We start from the raw sequence: 17,098 nt of genomic DNA on the forward strand, positions 1-17,098 counted from the left end.
TCCCATCAATACACTGATCTATACTGAACTGACTTGTGCTGCATTGTCACCCTGATTATTTGTGTGCTAAGTGGGTTTATGACAGTGTATTCATGTATCCATATCAGGGAATGACCTTTTAAAATTTCACACAGGGATGAACTCTGGCTGACACCGTAAAAATAATGATGAAACATTTTGCTGACAATCAGTGCATCATAGTGCATAGTGAATCAGAAAGCATTATGTGTTTATGAGTATAGTCTGAAGCCTTATGAATGCATTATAATATGCTATGAATGAACCCATAATACACTATAGAGGTGGTCGTCTTAGTAAGTGTTACCCAGCATTTTATTATGAAATGGATAGCTCTGGTGAAATATATTGTTTCTGCTCTGGATGATACCTGAGAAGTGCTGCTGTACACAACGTACCAGCTGTCAAGAGGATAAAGTGAGTTGAAAACTCAAAAACCTCTTTCCATTTTTTAAGCTGTGATTTTATCTGCGGCTATATCTGTTGAGGTCACCTGAACTGCACAGAGGCTATTAGACATTATCCAGTATAAAGCGGCACTCACTTCTGCTGAGCTGGCACTCTATCATGTGAAGTTTTTGGGTTGCCATGGAAACTACCCTCGCTGATGGTTTGGCTCAGTGCTGCCGCCCCCTCCGTCTTTCTATTTCTATCTACTTTTCCCTCATCTTTAAAAGCAGAGGAGAACAAGCAAAGAGTGCTGGAGAGGCGGCTGTAAGATGGAGGGCAGGCAGAGACAGATGCTGTTGCTGCCCCCGGGAGAAATGTCTCCCTGTTGACTCCTCGGGGATGCAGTCAGAGCAGGAGGCAGAAGGGATAATTAGCCGTACACTTTTTAGGTTTCGTGTCTGCCCTTGGTTGCCTGAATTTTCAGTTTCCCTTTCCCCGTCATTGTTTTGTTTTCCTTGAATCCCCCTCCTTTTTTTTTTTTTTGATTCCTCTATCGTCCTCTTGTTTTTGCAGTACTGGTCCTTTCCTTCAAGGTTGAGGGCAGCACTGAGAGACCTGTGGAAATCTGCTGACATCATCTCCCAAGATCCAGTCATTGCTTGGCTGAGAGAGGAGGAGGGGAGGGGGGGGACAGAAAAGAAGGGGGGACGGAGAGATACAGGGAGGAAGGATGGGAGGGAGGGAAGCAGGAATTGGGCATCAAGAGAGAATACTGCAGCTCCCTCTTAGATTCTACACAAACCCTCACACACACACACACACACACACACACACACACACACACACACACACATATTCAGATGAACTGGATCATGAGGCTCTGAAACACACGCCCACAACAGCAGCATCACTGTGCTGCACCATCTCTCACTCTCCTTCTCTCTCTGTCTGTCTCATACGCAAACACATACACACACACAGACAGACACGTGCTGCAGGGAAGATCTGAGTGTTGGGTCGCTGAGCATCCAGGTCCCCCTCCTCCTCCTCCCTTTTTTCTTCTTCTTCTTCTTCTTCTTCTCTCTCCCTCTCTCACACTCACTCCCTCTCCCTGTTCACCTTGTCTGTTCCGGCTGTATGGTTTATTGTTGCGTCAGAGCCAAGCGAGAAGCATGCCGGGGGAGAGCACTCACAGATCTGTCCCCACCGACAAGCATCCAGAGCAGGGAGCTGAGGAGACAGGGCTCCCTGGACCAGGTAGGACCTCTGGGGTTGGGGATGGAGAAGGGAGAATGAGAGAATTAAGCATGTAGATATGATCGAGGACATAATTGAGAAGAGTGGATGAGGATGGTGTAAAATAGAGTGGGACAGGAGGGGAGAGTTCTCTGGATAGAAAGCATGGCAGACATATTCTGGGCTAGTGAAAGTGTAAGCGACTGTTAAACATGATCTTAATGTGGAGAATAGTCAGTTTAGAGTTCATTTCTGTCTGTTGACATGCAATCTGAGTGATTCAGCTGCATGTTAGCCTCCTCACTAAACCGCATGTTGTCTCCCCATCCAGCCTCCCCACAACTGTTAACTCCCAGCCCACCTCTAAGCACTCTGCGTCCTTAAATCCAGATTAACAAACAATCTCTCCTCTAAACGCAGCATCTCACTTCCAAAACCTTTTGTGTAATTGCCCTCCCTCCATGCGCCCAGCATCCCAGCTCCATCTTAACCCCCTCCCTAACCCTGGCCTGCTTCCTCACCCCTATCCCTCCTCCCGCTGCCCCGTCCTCAGCCCTGGTGCCACCCCATCTGCAGCCACATCCCCCCAGCAAATTTGGTGAGCTGTGAGGGCAGCGTAGAATGGCTCCTCCCTTCCCCCAGCCTCAGCAGGAACATGACACAGCAGCATGGCAGGCAGCGCTCTGTACTGTAGGAACACACAAACACAAACACACAAGCACAAGAGCTGTTGTTATTGTTGTTTTAAAACCTTGTCAGTTTTTGCGTGTGTTGCTCCTGTATATTTAAAGTTGTGAAATCACGAAATAATGATAGTAGGGAGAGATAAACAGGAGTAAGTAAGGCTGGGCCAGTGCAGATCAGAGATTGGGAGGGTCAAGATTTTATTTATGTTCCCTTGATCACAATCAATAATGGGCAGAGTGTCGTCACTGGAGTCTTGACACTACTGTGTCAAAGTTATAGGACACAGTATAGCTCACAGCTTACAGTATATCTTGTTATAAACACCCGACAGTTATGATGGATAACCTTAAGCAAACTCCCTGCCTCCTCTCTGCTGGATGTAGCTTACAGTGGTTTGCTAATTTGGAAATTTTCCTGCTATAACTCCATCACTGCCCTGATCTGTTAGGCTTGAAATTATTTTAAGCTTTCTTGGCCTGAATCTTGACAGAGGAGGGAGGAGAGAGAATTGTCGGATGCTCTGGTTACAACTTGTATTCTGGCACATACTTGATGAAAAAGGAGAGGTTACAAGATTGATTATATGACTGAAGAGGGAGAGAGACAGATGGGGAAAGGCAGAGCATATGAGACTGTCGGGATGTCTCTTTGTTCTGGCTTCAATCTGAGCCATAGCTGAAACAGAGGCTCCCTTTGGGGCTGACAGGCCAGCGCTGCAGCCTCTGTGACGCAGCTCCAGTATGCTCAGCTTGCTGCGGCCTGCTCCTCGTACTGTACGGCAAGCCGCGTGCTTGATTTTACTGCGTTTCCCCAGAGGAGACTACTAGGCCTTGATTACTTGATTACTAGGCCAGGGAGCGGAGGAGAGGCAGACATCCACAGACTATTTGCAAAGAGGCAGAGACTGACAGTTATGCTAGCAGACATTACTGACTTATTTAGTAGTCTAGCAAAACAGTAGCCTGAACTGCTTGCAGTTTTTCCATGTGATTTCAATGCCTAGAATAGCCTGTAAGGGAGAAACATTTCCTAATGTGTTCACTGTAGTTGTAGTTTTGATTTTGTATAAGTCAGATAAAGCTTTATAGCTTTTTGCTTGTCTGAAGCTAGGTGCCTTTTCATAAGGCCATGCATCACATGTTCTAGACTGTGCCGTACATGTAACTATAGGACAGGAGTTGGCTTTTGTCCACGCTTAACTGTGCATCTCTCTGATTAGTGGCAGGTTTTAGTCTATGAGGCATGACTCAGCACGCACACAAACACACCGCTTATTATTGGGGCAGTGATCACGCAGGGATGCTAAGTGCTGATGATTGCAGCTGCCACCACCACAGGCAGGGCAGGAGGAGAACAGCAAGGGAGGAAATGCAAAGGCACACGGAGGGGAGAGATGGGAGCAAGGAGTCGCAGCTAAAAGCGAAACAAGGAGAGGCAGCTATTTATATGTATTCATGTATAAAACAGGACTGACGAGAGGATTAGAGAGGAAGAAATTTCAAGGGAGGAGACAAAGAAGGGGATACAGAACAGAGATTGAATTAGTAAGAGATATCTGGGTTCCTGGCAGAGTGAGTGTGTGCATATGTGTGTGAGGGTGTGTGTGTGTGTTTGTGGCTGGCACCGAACTGAGCCACTTGTGTGTTATAATGGCCAATCAGCATGTGGATTGAGGTCACCGTGGCAATGGCCCAGTTAAGGGAGCAAATGATGGTTCTGTTCCCTCCCTGTGTGGTGGAGAGAGGAGAGGAAGAGGCTTACATCACATCCTTTAGGGATTTTTCAGTGAATGTATGGTTTTGTGCTATAGCCATGATCGATCCGACATAAGAAAATCATTAAAGATAAGCAGTGGAACTGAAACAAATGAATAAAACAGTCTTTTATTCCTTCCTTCCCCTTTTCTTGCGCATACACACTCACCCCTGACCCCATTTCTTTCATTCACCCTGTCATTTCATCTCAGTGATTTCCCCTTTCCAGATGACCGTTATGAAGATGATAGCGTGGTCTAGAAGGACAATTCAATAACAGTTCCTTTTGCCTCTGGCTAATTGTGCAATTGTGCACACTGATACAGAAAGAGAAAGCGAGACAGAGGAACTCAGAGAGGTACGATAGGATACTGTAGTGCACGCAGAGAAGCATTGTTTTTTGCTTCCATCCTTATGGTGGACCATTACAGGCAGGATTATTCAGTTTCATACATTTAAAAAAACATTCCAAAACAGCCTGCAAATACTCTGTGTTTTCAGTCTTGCTGATTTCTTTGCTTTCCAAAGCCATTTGTCAAAGTAACATTCAGAGATGAGAGAGATTTATTCTACTGACTGGCATTCTGGTGACATTTTTTGTTGCTCTCTCTGAGTTAGTGTGTGGGAGAAGAAAAGTAAAGTTCAACCAAAGCGATAACAAGTCTATTATTGTACACTAAAGGAGGCGTAGCCTTCCACATCGTGTCTAATGTCATGGTACTGAGATAATTCAGTCAGCTCAACTGATCTCACTTCTCTTCACTTTATTTATTCCTTACCTCAAGACTGTGATGCAAAAGCTCCCTCTCCTTATGTCATCTGTTGTTTTATGTTTCTTTTTCTGCTTTTACAGACATAACCAGACACCCGTCAACTGACTCCTCTCCTAGTGACAGTGGATCCTCCCCTAGTGACAGTGGTTCTAGCCCTTCTCCCAGTACCCCTCAGAAGTTACTCCCAGCATGCACTTCTCCATTTGGACCACGAATATTTCATGCAACACCTAGCTCCTCTGGTACTCCAAGACCTCAACCTGAAGGCTCCGACCATCGCAACAACACTCCCAGATTATCTGGAAAATTAGGTGGTCATGGACCATGTGGCCGCCATGTCCCTGTTAAAATGGAGAGAATCAAGGTGTGTGTTATGTGATGATGAACATGTTTGAAATTTAAAAGCAGATATGCTACTTGTCACATTTTAGTGGTATATTTATATGGACTTTGTGTAAGTCTAACTTAACTCCCATGTGTCAGCGCACTCACTGCATAATTTTGAAAAATGCTAAAAAAGTGAGCAAAGGCACTAAGTGGGGTGGCACAGTGGGGATGCACCAAACAATCATTGCAAGGGTGTGGCTATGAAAGCGACCACACAGACTGATCATCGCTTGGTGTAGCAGTAACAGGTAGTAGTCAGAGCTAACCAACCATGGGCAGCCATCTCTGTCAGGCCCTCTGTTTACAGAGGAACACTGGAAACACAGAGAGTCCACTTGAGCTTTGACAGTCAGTAGAGGCACATTCCTGGCCCTTTTTGAAAAAGTTTCTATGTTGTACTTCTATCATAGTTAGCTGAGCTAATATTAGTGGTTTAGAGAGGCTGAGAGGCTCCCTGGTGTGTGAGTCTGCTGGGGAGTGTCAGTACATAGCCATAGCCCTGTTGTTTATTATGGGATCATCAATCATGTTTTTTAAAAATATAAATCCCATGACTTAGAGCTGTCCCCTGGTCAATTCTGTCTCATCATTGAAATAATAGGTGGCATTTTGAGCCATTTTCAAATCATGAAATGCAGATTTTATTAAATTATTAAGAACTGTATATATAATCAATATTAATGCCAGCACTTATGTGTTTCATCACAGTACAGAAATCAAATTTATTTTACTGCATAAAAATCATGTTTAAGTGTGCAGGACCTGTTTAATATGTATGTATAATGTGTTATTTCCAGGTCCTGACTGGCTCTGAGGTGGAGAGTGACTATCAAGAGCCACAGACCATTGATACCAGAGTGGTGATGGGTCAGGAGACACTGCTCAAAACAACAGAGATCCAGAAAGGGAAACCCTTGGTTGAGCCAAGTAGTCAGGCTATCCCATTGCCAGCTATCCCAAGCTTTTCAGATTCTAAGTCACAGGCAAAAGAGACCCGGCTGGAAACCAACCGAGAAGAAAGCCAAGTCCAAACCCCTCAAAAACAGCAAGATCTGCAAAAAGAACCTGTGCAGCCCCCAACCGTACTCCCTCTTCCTTTTCACAACCCCTTATGCCCTTCCTCCTCCTCCCCAGAGCCAGTCACAACAGATGACAATTTGAGAGACAACAAGGAAGAGGGACAAACCCTTTCTCAAGACGAAGTGCCTTCCCTCTCTTTTTCTGAGCTGGCCTGTCCAGTTGCTTTGTCCTTCTCTGAGCCAGCCTATGCTGTTGACCCACTACGAGTGGGTGTGCCCTCATCTCTTGACCCTGACTTGTACTATACCGCCCCTTCCACCCCAATCAAGATGGCCTCTCGCTCTTCGCACCTTAAACATCATTCATATCCTGGCTCTCCAGCCTGCCCTCTCTCTCCTGGCTCTCCCTCAGACAGCGAGGACCTCTGCTCCCCTCTCACCTCTCCCTCTGGATCTTATATCACAGCAGAGGGAGGCAGCTGGACCTCCTCTTACACGTCTTCCACTTCCCCCTCAACTTCTCCCAACTTGCTCCTCACGGAAGAAGCACAGGAGGCCCCTGCTTGCTTTGTGGGCTCCTTATCAGAAATTGGAGACGAAGTTGGGGAGGAAAAAGGACGCACAGGTCCAGAACGGGAGGAGGAAAGAGCAGGGGACTTCTGCTTGTACCGTCCTGAGGATTTTGTCATGAATTCACGAATAGGTATATCAGGGACAGTGATCCTTGAGGAGGATGAGGCTCTAAAAGGGGAAGAGATCAAGATTTCCAGAGAAAGTTGTCGCCCTTGCTGGGTTACAGAGGATACATCCCCTCTAAGGAGCAGTAGCAGCCGTAGCAGTGACTCCCAGGAGGATGGGGGAGAGTCTGAGAGCTCGCTCTGCCCGCTGGAAGAGGCCAGTGCAGGGAGAGCAGAGTACTCTAGACCCATGCAAACAGGCCTGAAACTGCAACTGGAGGCATGTATATCACAGGAACATTATGGACAGATGGATGACCATTCAGACCTACCCTCCACTGCCTTGACTCCTGACACAGAGAACATGACCATGCCCTCATCAAGTCTTAGCCCTGACTCGCCTGTCATCCCTCTGGATGCCTTCTGTCCTGGAGCCTTTGGTAGGCTCGGCCCCAGTTCTTTCATGCTTTCCCAGGCAGCCTGTGCCGATGATATACCAGATGAGGAAAGGATGATCCCTGCCTCCCTCATCTCCTTTCCCCTCCACACCAGCCTTATCTTTAAGGCTGATTCAATGGAAATCACCCTCTTCCCCACAGAGGATGAGAATGAAATAGGAGAAGTTAATGACAGAAATGAAGGAAAGGACGTTAATGCATATGCAAGAGGAGAGGAGGAGGCAGATGTTGAAGATGACGATGATGACGATGATGATGATGATGATGATGATGATTATGATTATGATGATGGCAATGCGAATGGTGCTCCTGATGATGATGATGATGATGAAAATAATGAAGATGATGACAGTGATGACCACGATGAGGCAGGTGAGGAAGCAAAGGTAGAGGTGAAAGTGGTAGAAGAGGAGGAAGAGGAGGAAGAAGAAGAGCAGGATGAGGATGAGGACTGTGATAGCAAAGCAGTGGAGGATCCTACAGATGAGGACAGTTCAGCATCCTTCCTTCATTCACTTTCAGAGACATCTATCAATGAGGGGTTGGACGAATCCTTCTGTTTCCAAGACGATACAGATGACTCATTAGATTCTGCCTCTTATAATGGGGAGGAAGATGAACGTCTGTACAGCACTGAGAGGCATGCACAATCACCAGAACCCACATCCTTGGATGGAGTTGATCCCCCTGAAATGCAACCAGAACCTGAACAGGGGTCTACCATTGAAACAGGTCAAACTGAACCTTTGCACACACAACTGAGCACAGACAAACAAGTAGATCAACCCGAAACCACCTGTCTTTCCGAAGCCATTGTTGCCCACCCCACAGGAAATGATGCAGGACCTCAACCTGTGGATGAACCTATACCCCCTGAACCACAGTTAGATTCTGAACTGGAATCTACCAGTGAAACGGGTCAAACAAAACCTTTGCAGATGCAACTGAGCACAGACAAACCAATGGATGACCAGAAACTGCCCAGTTGTTCAGAAGCAATTTCTTGTCAACCAGAATCCTCCAGCAACCTGGATGGGAGTGGAAGTGAGAGTGAGATGATGGATATATCTGGCTCTTCCAACCCCAGTGAACAGCTGAAAGACAGCCTCCATTTTAACCCTCCCACCACTCCTGTTGTTATTCACACTCCACCTGAACTTGCTGCTCCTCCTTCTGCCACTTCCACACAGGAGGTGACAGACCCGAACAGTGCAGCTCTTCCAGAAGGAGTGGCTGAAGAAAACCCAGAGGTAACAGATACTGATTCAAAACAGAGCAATGATTGTTCAGGGGACGAACCCATAGAAGAACAAGAAAAAGACTCTTTCAAATTGCTCATTAAGCCTCGTCATTATCAGCCAGAAAGCTACAAGACCATAGGAGCAAGCAGGCGCTTATTATCAAAGTCATTTGCCAATAAATCTGATGTGTCTGGAGGGGCAGAGGTCATGTGTAGGTCCAGTATTCACAGGGAGTCTGACATTGAGCTTGACCAGAAGAATGGGAATGCCTCAGCTGAGTCTATAAGCATGGAAATTAGAAGCATTGATTCTGGTCCCTCTGTGAATATGGCCACTGCCACTAATGACTTGAATAAAGGTGTTCCTCTTCTCTCCTGCCCTAAAGACCCTAGTCCCAATCCAAGTAATATCCCTGTTACTGCCTCTCCAGAGATCATCTCAGAACTTGCTGACAATCTGGCCCTGACCCCTGAACACGGTCCTGGTGACTCTGCCCAGGAGAACCTGAGGGAAAACACCCTGAGTACTGATGATGGGGTGTTGGGAGCTGTTGGATCCCCACACTCCCCCCTTGCCATCTCACCCAAAAGGGAAAACTCAGAAACAGACATGAGCAAGGAGATGGGCTCTGGTGCTGCGGCATGGTGTGATGACAGGATGGGGCTGGGGTTCGGTCTGGGATTAGGATCAGGGGCTGGGCTTGGTGTCTGGGGAGCAGGGGAGTCTCTCTCCCTGTCTCTAGGGAAGAAATATGAGATAGAGGCTGAGAGTCTGCTCATGTGTGACACAGAAGGCCAAAGCACACAGACAGCCGTGGTTCCCAACATGAGCAATGAAGTGTGCAGAAATTATGACAATGTTCTGGGTTCTGTCCTGGATGAGGAAGATAACAACAGTCTGTGTGGTAAGAGAGACCGGATGGCGGATGAAGAATTGGTAGGAGAAGGAGCTTCTGAGTCCAACTTGGCCCATTGGAGGTCCATTGAGGAGATCTCAGAAGCAGGGGGAGGAGAGGATGGGAGCTCCAGATTCCCAGAGGATGATGTCAGTAATCTTAATGCAGACAATGATGTAGACAACACAGACACACAAATGCAAGATACTTGGAGGAACTCTGATAATAACAATGACTCTGCCTTTGACTCCTTGGAAGTAGCCATGTGTGGAAGTCTGAATGCTCTATCGGAGGAAGTGAGACCCCAGAGTGTGAGTGTCAGTGTTAGAGACTCTGTGTCTAACATTCCACTCGAGGAGTTGACACCTCTGGTTTCTGACACAATTCCCAATGAAGACAGAGAACCAACAGACAGTTCCATCAACAAGACATCAGACACAACGCAGGCACCATCCTCCAAAGAAGATATCTGTAGCGTCTCAGAGCCATTAACTGATACTCACATGGACATAGCTGTTACACAGAAGTCAAGATGTCATAACAGTCCGGAGTGTCAGACAATCACTCCAGAGAGTAACACAGCATTTTCTTTGCTACACGGATCCTTTGGGTCCTTTACTCCTAAATGTAAATCTATTGATTCCAGACTGAGTAGAGCTTGTCAGGACAAGATGGAAAATATTGGTTCTCCTACAGAACCAGAGATAGTGGAGCCTCAGATTGAAGGCCAAAGAAAAGGTGATGTCAGTCCTGTGATTGACAGACTTGTTGATGAACCAAAGACTACAGATGCCTTTAGAGGAGAGCAGTGTGTTGTTTGTAACTCAGGGGAAGAAGATGAGGATGAGAAAGCAAAAAAGAGAGGTGAAAAGAAAGATAAGAAGAACAAAAAGGAAAGAAAAACCTCTCCTGCACAGAGTGGCCCAGAGCACTCTCCGTGTCACACCCCTAAAGGGGAACTTTGCACAGATAAACCAATTGCTGCTAAGAAGGGGAGGAGAGGGAAACAAAACAAACATGGGGCATCCCAGACAGGCAGTCGTGCTGACTCCAGCCCTGAGTCTGTTGATGAGCCAAAGAAACCTTCTGGTCCATTAAATACCACAGCAGATGGATGGTCAAAGGGGATTGCAGACAGTTGTAAAACTGAGACAGGCCGAAAGGCAAACAACAAAGCTTCATCGTCAGACTGTCAACAGAGGACATCTGGGACAGACAAAGCTGAATCTGGATCACAGATGCAAGGGGATAACAGTCCCAGTCCTGATACAAAAAGTCCGAGCCATGGACACTGCAAATCTGCACTGCATACTACAGACAACCTCAATATTGTGATGTCAATGACCCAAGAATTACATCAGAAACAGGAAGAAGTGCTTGATAACAGACCACTATCTGAGAGTCAGAGAGGAGTCACAGTGGACATTAATGACAACAACATAGATACTGACCACAGCCCACCTATCCAGAATACCGTATCATACCCTTCGATTCCACTTTCTTCCTCAGCATCTCCAGTTTCCCCCCATCTACCTGCCCCTACAGAGCCAGAAGATGATCTTTCCACACCTGTTCAGGAATCCCAACCTGACCTCTCAGCTGAGCAACAGTCTTCACTGTCCATATGCCGCACCACCCCTACACTTTGCACTACCTCCCCCACAGCACAACAAGCCCCTGATTCCCCATTGCTTCCAAACAACAACCCCCAAGAGGTTACTGTTGCCCTTTCTACATCAACTACATCTGCCACAAGTGTCTCTTCACCCTCATCCTCCACCGCCTTGCCATTAGGCCTCTCCCAGCCTACCCAGGAGTCATCTTCACCTGGGTCTGGGCCTCTAGATTCAGCATGTGTTTCAGACGCTTTCTCCCATCCAGAGTCTCAGTCCTATTCACAGCCTAATCTCAACATCCAGCCTCATAAACAAATCAAGCAAGGTCGCGCATGGAGCACACAAGACAGGTGCAGAGGTGAGTATAGAAATTATGGCTTGTCAGATTTCTATCAAAGTGTAATCCACACTGAGGAATTCCTTATCCTTTTTGTTCTAAGTCAGTTCTGGCAGTAGTGACAGAGTGCTTTGCAAATTGGGATTGTTATCAAAAAGAAAAATGGCCATTATGCTCTGCTGATCCATCATTTTTAAGCAACAAAAAAGAAGCAGAACGTTTGTTTAAACAAAGTCAAATGTGAGGTTCTTAATCAAATATGATGAATTAATGTGTTTTCTGTAAGGTCCCCTTTTGGCAGAGGAGGAGACAGACAGTGATGAAGATAGTGGACTGCCTCGACGCGGTCACAGATCCCAGCCTAGAGGAGTCGCTGGAAACAGAAATGGATCCATGCCGAAAGAGTCTGGTCCGTCCAGTCAACGGGAAATACAGCCTTTCTCTGCCCACCAAATATCCGATAGACAGTCAGGCTGTCCAATCAACCACAGCCACAGGATTTCTGAAGAGATCGACCTCTCCTTCAAGAACAATTGTGAGTTTTTCCTGGTCTCCTATGGGACGTAAAAAATCATCATTAGAAATCCCCTAAATTTCTTCCTCTCTGTTACTCACTCCACCCTCTTTCTCTTTCTATCTCTCTTTCTGTTTCTGCATGAGTGAACTCACAGTTACTGTTACTCTTGTTATATTACTGTATGCCTGGATAGAAATTCATGATATAAAACTAGGATTACAAATGTTGTGCATTTTCCTTAACTGATAGTTGAAAATCAGTCAACAGGCTAATTATCAAGGTAACAACTGATTAACTGATTGATCATTAATAATTATTAAGATATATAAAATCTATGTTTTAATTTTCCATTTTCATTTTTTATCATTTTAAGTTTAAGGTCCCTTATTCAACAAATACTTCTGTCAGTCAAATAAAGCAAAATTACTACCATTTCTATCGATTAAATACAAATTCATACATTTTTGTTTAGGATAATACAGTTATAGAATTTATTGATGATTAATCATTAACATCCTTATATAGGCCAGAAGTAGGGTTGCAACTAACATTTTTTCATTACTGATTAATCTGCCAATAATTTTCATGATTAACTGATTAACTGTTTAGTCCATTAAATGTCAGTATATTATTTAAAAAAATGCTTATCACAATTTCCCAAAACCCAAAGTAAAACTCTTCAAACCTGTTATAGGTCTTTTTCTGTCCAACCAACAGTCCAAATCCAACCCAAAGACTCTTCATTTTCTGACAAAGAAATGCAGGAAATCATTACATTTAAGAAGCTGGAACCAGCAAATGTTTAAAATTTGGGCTTGAAAAATAACTGAAACAAATCAAAATAGTTGGCGACTATTTTTTTTTATCAATCAACTAATCAATTAATCGACTAGTCACCGCAGCTCTAGACAGAATAGCTTATGGTGGCAGTGCTTTTATGAAAGATGACATTACAAGAGATGTAAATTCTCCACATTTTATAATTCACTGTTAGACTTGTGGATGAAGAGTGCCCTGCTGGCAGTAGTGCTTTACATATAATGTTAAAATCACACACTGTGGAAATAATTAATAATAATAATAATTAAATAATTTTCCATAGTCTAATTAAATTTCCTAGAGTTTATTAGATGAGCTTTTGGATTTGTTTAATGAACACTCTTCATCAGCATAGTACTAATGAGATAGAGTCACTAATGTACTCATTACCTCTGCTATGGAGATTAGTTTCTAGGGCAATAAGTATATGATACACTTCACTTTAATATGCACTTGAATGTGTGTACGCATTGTGTAGGTTCCATACTGGCTTCCTGTAATGAGTCTGAGAGTGAGGGTTCAGTGCCTGAGCTGGAGGAACCGGAGCCACTGAGACCATCAGAGCCTCAGGTGAGTCTGTTCATGCTGCTCTACTGGAAACCATCTTTTCCTGTACTGAGTTACCCTTATGCTTTTAACACAATTTGTAACATGTATTGCAGGCCAGAGAGGATAATATATTTTCTAATATACTTGATAGTGTATTTTGGGGGGATTACATTGAGATTATGTTGAGAAACAATTTATTGGTATTTATTCAGCCTTAGTTGCCAATTTCATGTTATTTTGTTAGTATGTTTTTTTGTACTTAAATCAAGCTGATGTTTCTGCTGTTGCTATAAACATAAAATGCATCGCTTCCTGTTTGTGCAAGAGAAAATAAAGCTGCCTGGCAACAGCAAAACAGCAGTGAAAACCTAGCTGGGTATAAGATGAGTCACTTTTGGTGATATGAGCAAAACTGACATGTGAAAATGTCATAGATTGTCACACTCAAGTAATTGATATTTGGTTTTTTTTTCCAGTCTATCTCCTCTGCAGATGAAGGGCTAAACAGACCGAAACAGAGCCGCAGTGAGAAGAAGGCCCGCAAGGTCAGACCACTGTATTGTGCTGTATAAAAATAAATTAATAAAGTCTTCAAAGATAATATCTGATCTGGGATATCAGTTTTGACGTTTATGGAAGCCCATTTCTGCCAAAACTATCTCAAAATAATGAGAACATATCACGCTAAGATACTAAGTCATAATTTGAAGACACTAATTCATTATTTTAAGAAAGTTTCTCATTATTTTGTGATGCTTATTCATTATTTTCAGATACAAAGTCATTATTTTGAGATATAAGGGCACTATTTTGACATGGGCTTCCATAAATAGCAAAATTGGTTATGAAAGCCATTATTTTGAGGATATTGTTTCGTTTGTCTAATTCTGTCTTTCTTTCTCACTCTCTCTGCTGCTGTATGTATACATGTAGGCTATGTCTAAACTGGGTCTGAAGCCGGTCCATGGCGTGACCAGAATCACCATCAGGAAGTCCAAGAGCATCTTGTTTGTCATCAGCAGACCAGATGTGTTCAAAAGCCCCGCGTCAGACATTTACATTGTTTTTGGAGAGGCAAAGGTAAATCTTTCTTTCTTTCTCTGTCTTTATTTCTTTCTTTAAACGTATTGTATTGACTCTCTCCTCTCTCTGCTCTCAGATCGAGGACCTGTCTCAGCAAGCTCACAAAGCAGCTGCGGAGAAATTCAAGGTGCCTGTGACCTCTTCTCCCTTGGCCCCACCTGTCCCACCCAGCCTCACCATCAAGGAGGAGAGTGAAGAGGAGGAAGAAGAGGTACTTACTGTCTTAACTGCTGTTTCTGAACGCTTAATGTCAGCACAGTGTGTTATAGTGTTCTCTTAAATTGTTTATTCTGTTGTTAACTTCACGTCACTCTCTGTTTTTCTTTCTTTCTTTCTTTCTTTCTTTCTACACGTCAGGTGGACGAGGGAGGTCTTGAGCAGAGGGACATCGAGCTGGTGATGGCTCAGGCCAACGTGTCACGAGCCAAGGCCGTCCGTGCACTGAAACACAACAAGAATGACATTGTGAATGCTATCATGGTGAGGAGGGGGGGGGAGTGATGGAGGAAGAGCGCGACGGTAGAGGGAGGGCAGATGGTGAACAAAATAATGAGTCATAGCCAGCGAGCAGGGTAGTGCATGGAGGAGGGGGGGTGGAGTAAAGGAGAAAGAGCAGAGGACAAATGACAAGTAGAATTTCTCCCCGGTAACTGAGCAACCTCTACAGTTCTGTAGGTCATCACTGCAGTCGGATGTCCACTGGGTGGCAGCAGCAGCGCACACTGAAATAACTGAGCTGATAAAGTGACGCAGATGATTTTTTTTCGAGATGGGGGTGGAAAGCAGGACAAAGTTGCCTTAAGATCACTAACAAAACCTTGCCAAGCAAAAACAGAGCGTCTCATACTGACTATCCCAGAGAATTTTATTTATTTAAGCAGTGTAACATATATCTCATAGGGAAGACAGTGTTTCATTTTCTCATTTAATGAAGGAAAATCAGCCGTTATACTTCTGTTTTCATCAGAATTGTATTTATTACATTTTATTTTTAACCACACCTTTATTCAATTTTAGCATACTTGAGTGTGCCTGCAGTCAGACTTATCACCAGTATACTTCAAGTGTGTTAATGATAAGTTAACTTCAAATTTGCTCTTTTGGAACAACTATTTTTGCACTGAGTGTAATATAGTTGTAATTATATGGTAAAAAAAATCACAATTTTAAATGTATTTTATATAATTTGAGTGTACTTTTATGTGCCTAAGTGGAACAACTTTAATCATACTTTGTACATTTAAAAGTATTAGTACTGATATACTTGGTTGATTAATGAAATTACAGTGTCCTTATTTGTGCCACTGAAACAAAACTTTCAATAAACTTATAGGTAATTGAAGTGCACGTTTTGTAAGCATACCTAAATACACTTCTAATTAAGTGAAATTAAAGTCACAGTTATTTATTGATTAGGATTGCTACTAATAATAAGAAGTAAATTGCAATTTAGTATGGGCTACTAATATACTTAGTACACTAATGTACAATTTATAATACATTTACAAGTATGCTTCTTAAGTCCACTGAAATACCACTTACCACTTAGTATTACAAAATTAGTATATTTATGAAGCAAAAAAGTATAACTGTAATATCTTTGGTATTCTTAGGGTATATTTCTAAGACACTAAAGCAGTGATTCCCAAAGTGTGGGCCATGGCCATAAATACAGTTGTATTTATGAGTTTGAGTTTGGTGACCAGTCACAATAACACTGGAACATATCTTGTATTTTATCACTAGAACAATCAGTCTCATGTTGGTCAGAGTTGAGATTAAAAGTCTGGGTGGGCTGCTGAAGATTTTCAGAATTAACAGTGGACCGTGGCGTTCTTAACTTTGGAAATGGCTGCATTAAAGTATTGTACTTTGTTACCTGGGTACATGAATTCTTTTCTTAATGTCTCCTCCGTCTTTCTGTCCCTCGTCCATACAGGAGCTGACCATGTGAGTGGTGAGGAAGATCGACTCCTGACCCCCTCCTCCAGCCTATAAAGCCTAAATGCCACTGACTCTTCTGTATCGCTGCTACTGTATGTTGCATCCCCAATATCTGCTAAATAAAGTCTGTTCCAACGTGGGCTGTCACTGTAAGTCTGATTTCACTGAAGTGACCGCAGATGTAACTTCTTTTAACACAAGGAGCACCACAGTTCGTAATATCTTGTAAACCCACAACTTGTCTATCTAACAACCAACCCCCTCGCTTTTTTCTTTGCCAGTCTTTCCAAAATGGTTCAAAATGATCATATCAGCCATAATGTCAAATCTATGAATTGTTTCACATGTTTCGATCTGTGGCAAATGTGATCGAAACGTAATCAAAAACAACTTTCAGCACAGAATTGGAAGCTGCTGTAAGAGTGACAACAACATAGTCAGGAGTCATTTCTTTGATGCTGATGTTAAAGATTATTATGTGAGATTTGGTGTGTTTCTCTGCGTGGTGCTCCCACAGTTTCAGAGTGCAATTCACTTATACTCTGCTGCTGTAAATATGGACAGCTGTGCACATGCATTTGTTATGATTACATTACTTAAAATCAAAAACTAGCAAGCCAACCATTTTGCTAACTCAGCCAAACCTCAAGCAAGTGCAACAACACGAAACAAACTAGTCCAACAGCAAGAAGGCCGGC

The 17,098-nt window shown here is 43.7% G+C and overlaps 1 protein-coding gene across 1 annotated transcript; it reads left to right on the plus strand.

Annotated features, from left to right (window-relative positions):
* The first annotated feature begins 1,292 nt into the window (after window positions 1-1,292).
* On the plus strand, window positions 1,293-16,540 carry nacad (NAC alpha domain containing). The gene is made up of 10 exons (XM_084726913.1): window positions 1,293-1,665; window positions 4,939-5,222; window positions 6,043-11,509; window positions 11,775-12,023; window positions 13,303-13,394; window positions 13,850-13,918; window positions 14,307-14,453; window positions 14,533-14,667; window positions 14,814-14,936; window positions 16,396-16,540. Exons 1-10 carry the CDS (start codon window positions 1,581-1,583, stop codon window positions 16,408-16,410), a joined length of 6,666 nt encoding a protein of 2,221 aa, XP_084583039.1. The 5' UTR covers window positions 1,293-1,580; the 3' UTR covers window positions 16,411-16,540.
* Window positions 16,541-17,098: the final 558 nt, after the last annotated feature.

Source organism: Lutjanus erythropterus, chromosome 9 (genome assembly GCF_056507025.1).
Source record: "Lutjanus erythropterus isolate fLutEry1 chromosome 9, fLutEry1.hap2, whole genome shotgun sequence".
NCBI classification, from domain to species: Eukaryota; Metazoa; Chordata; class Actinopteri; order Lutjaniformes; family Lutjanidae; genus Lutjanus; species Lutjanus erythropterus.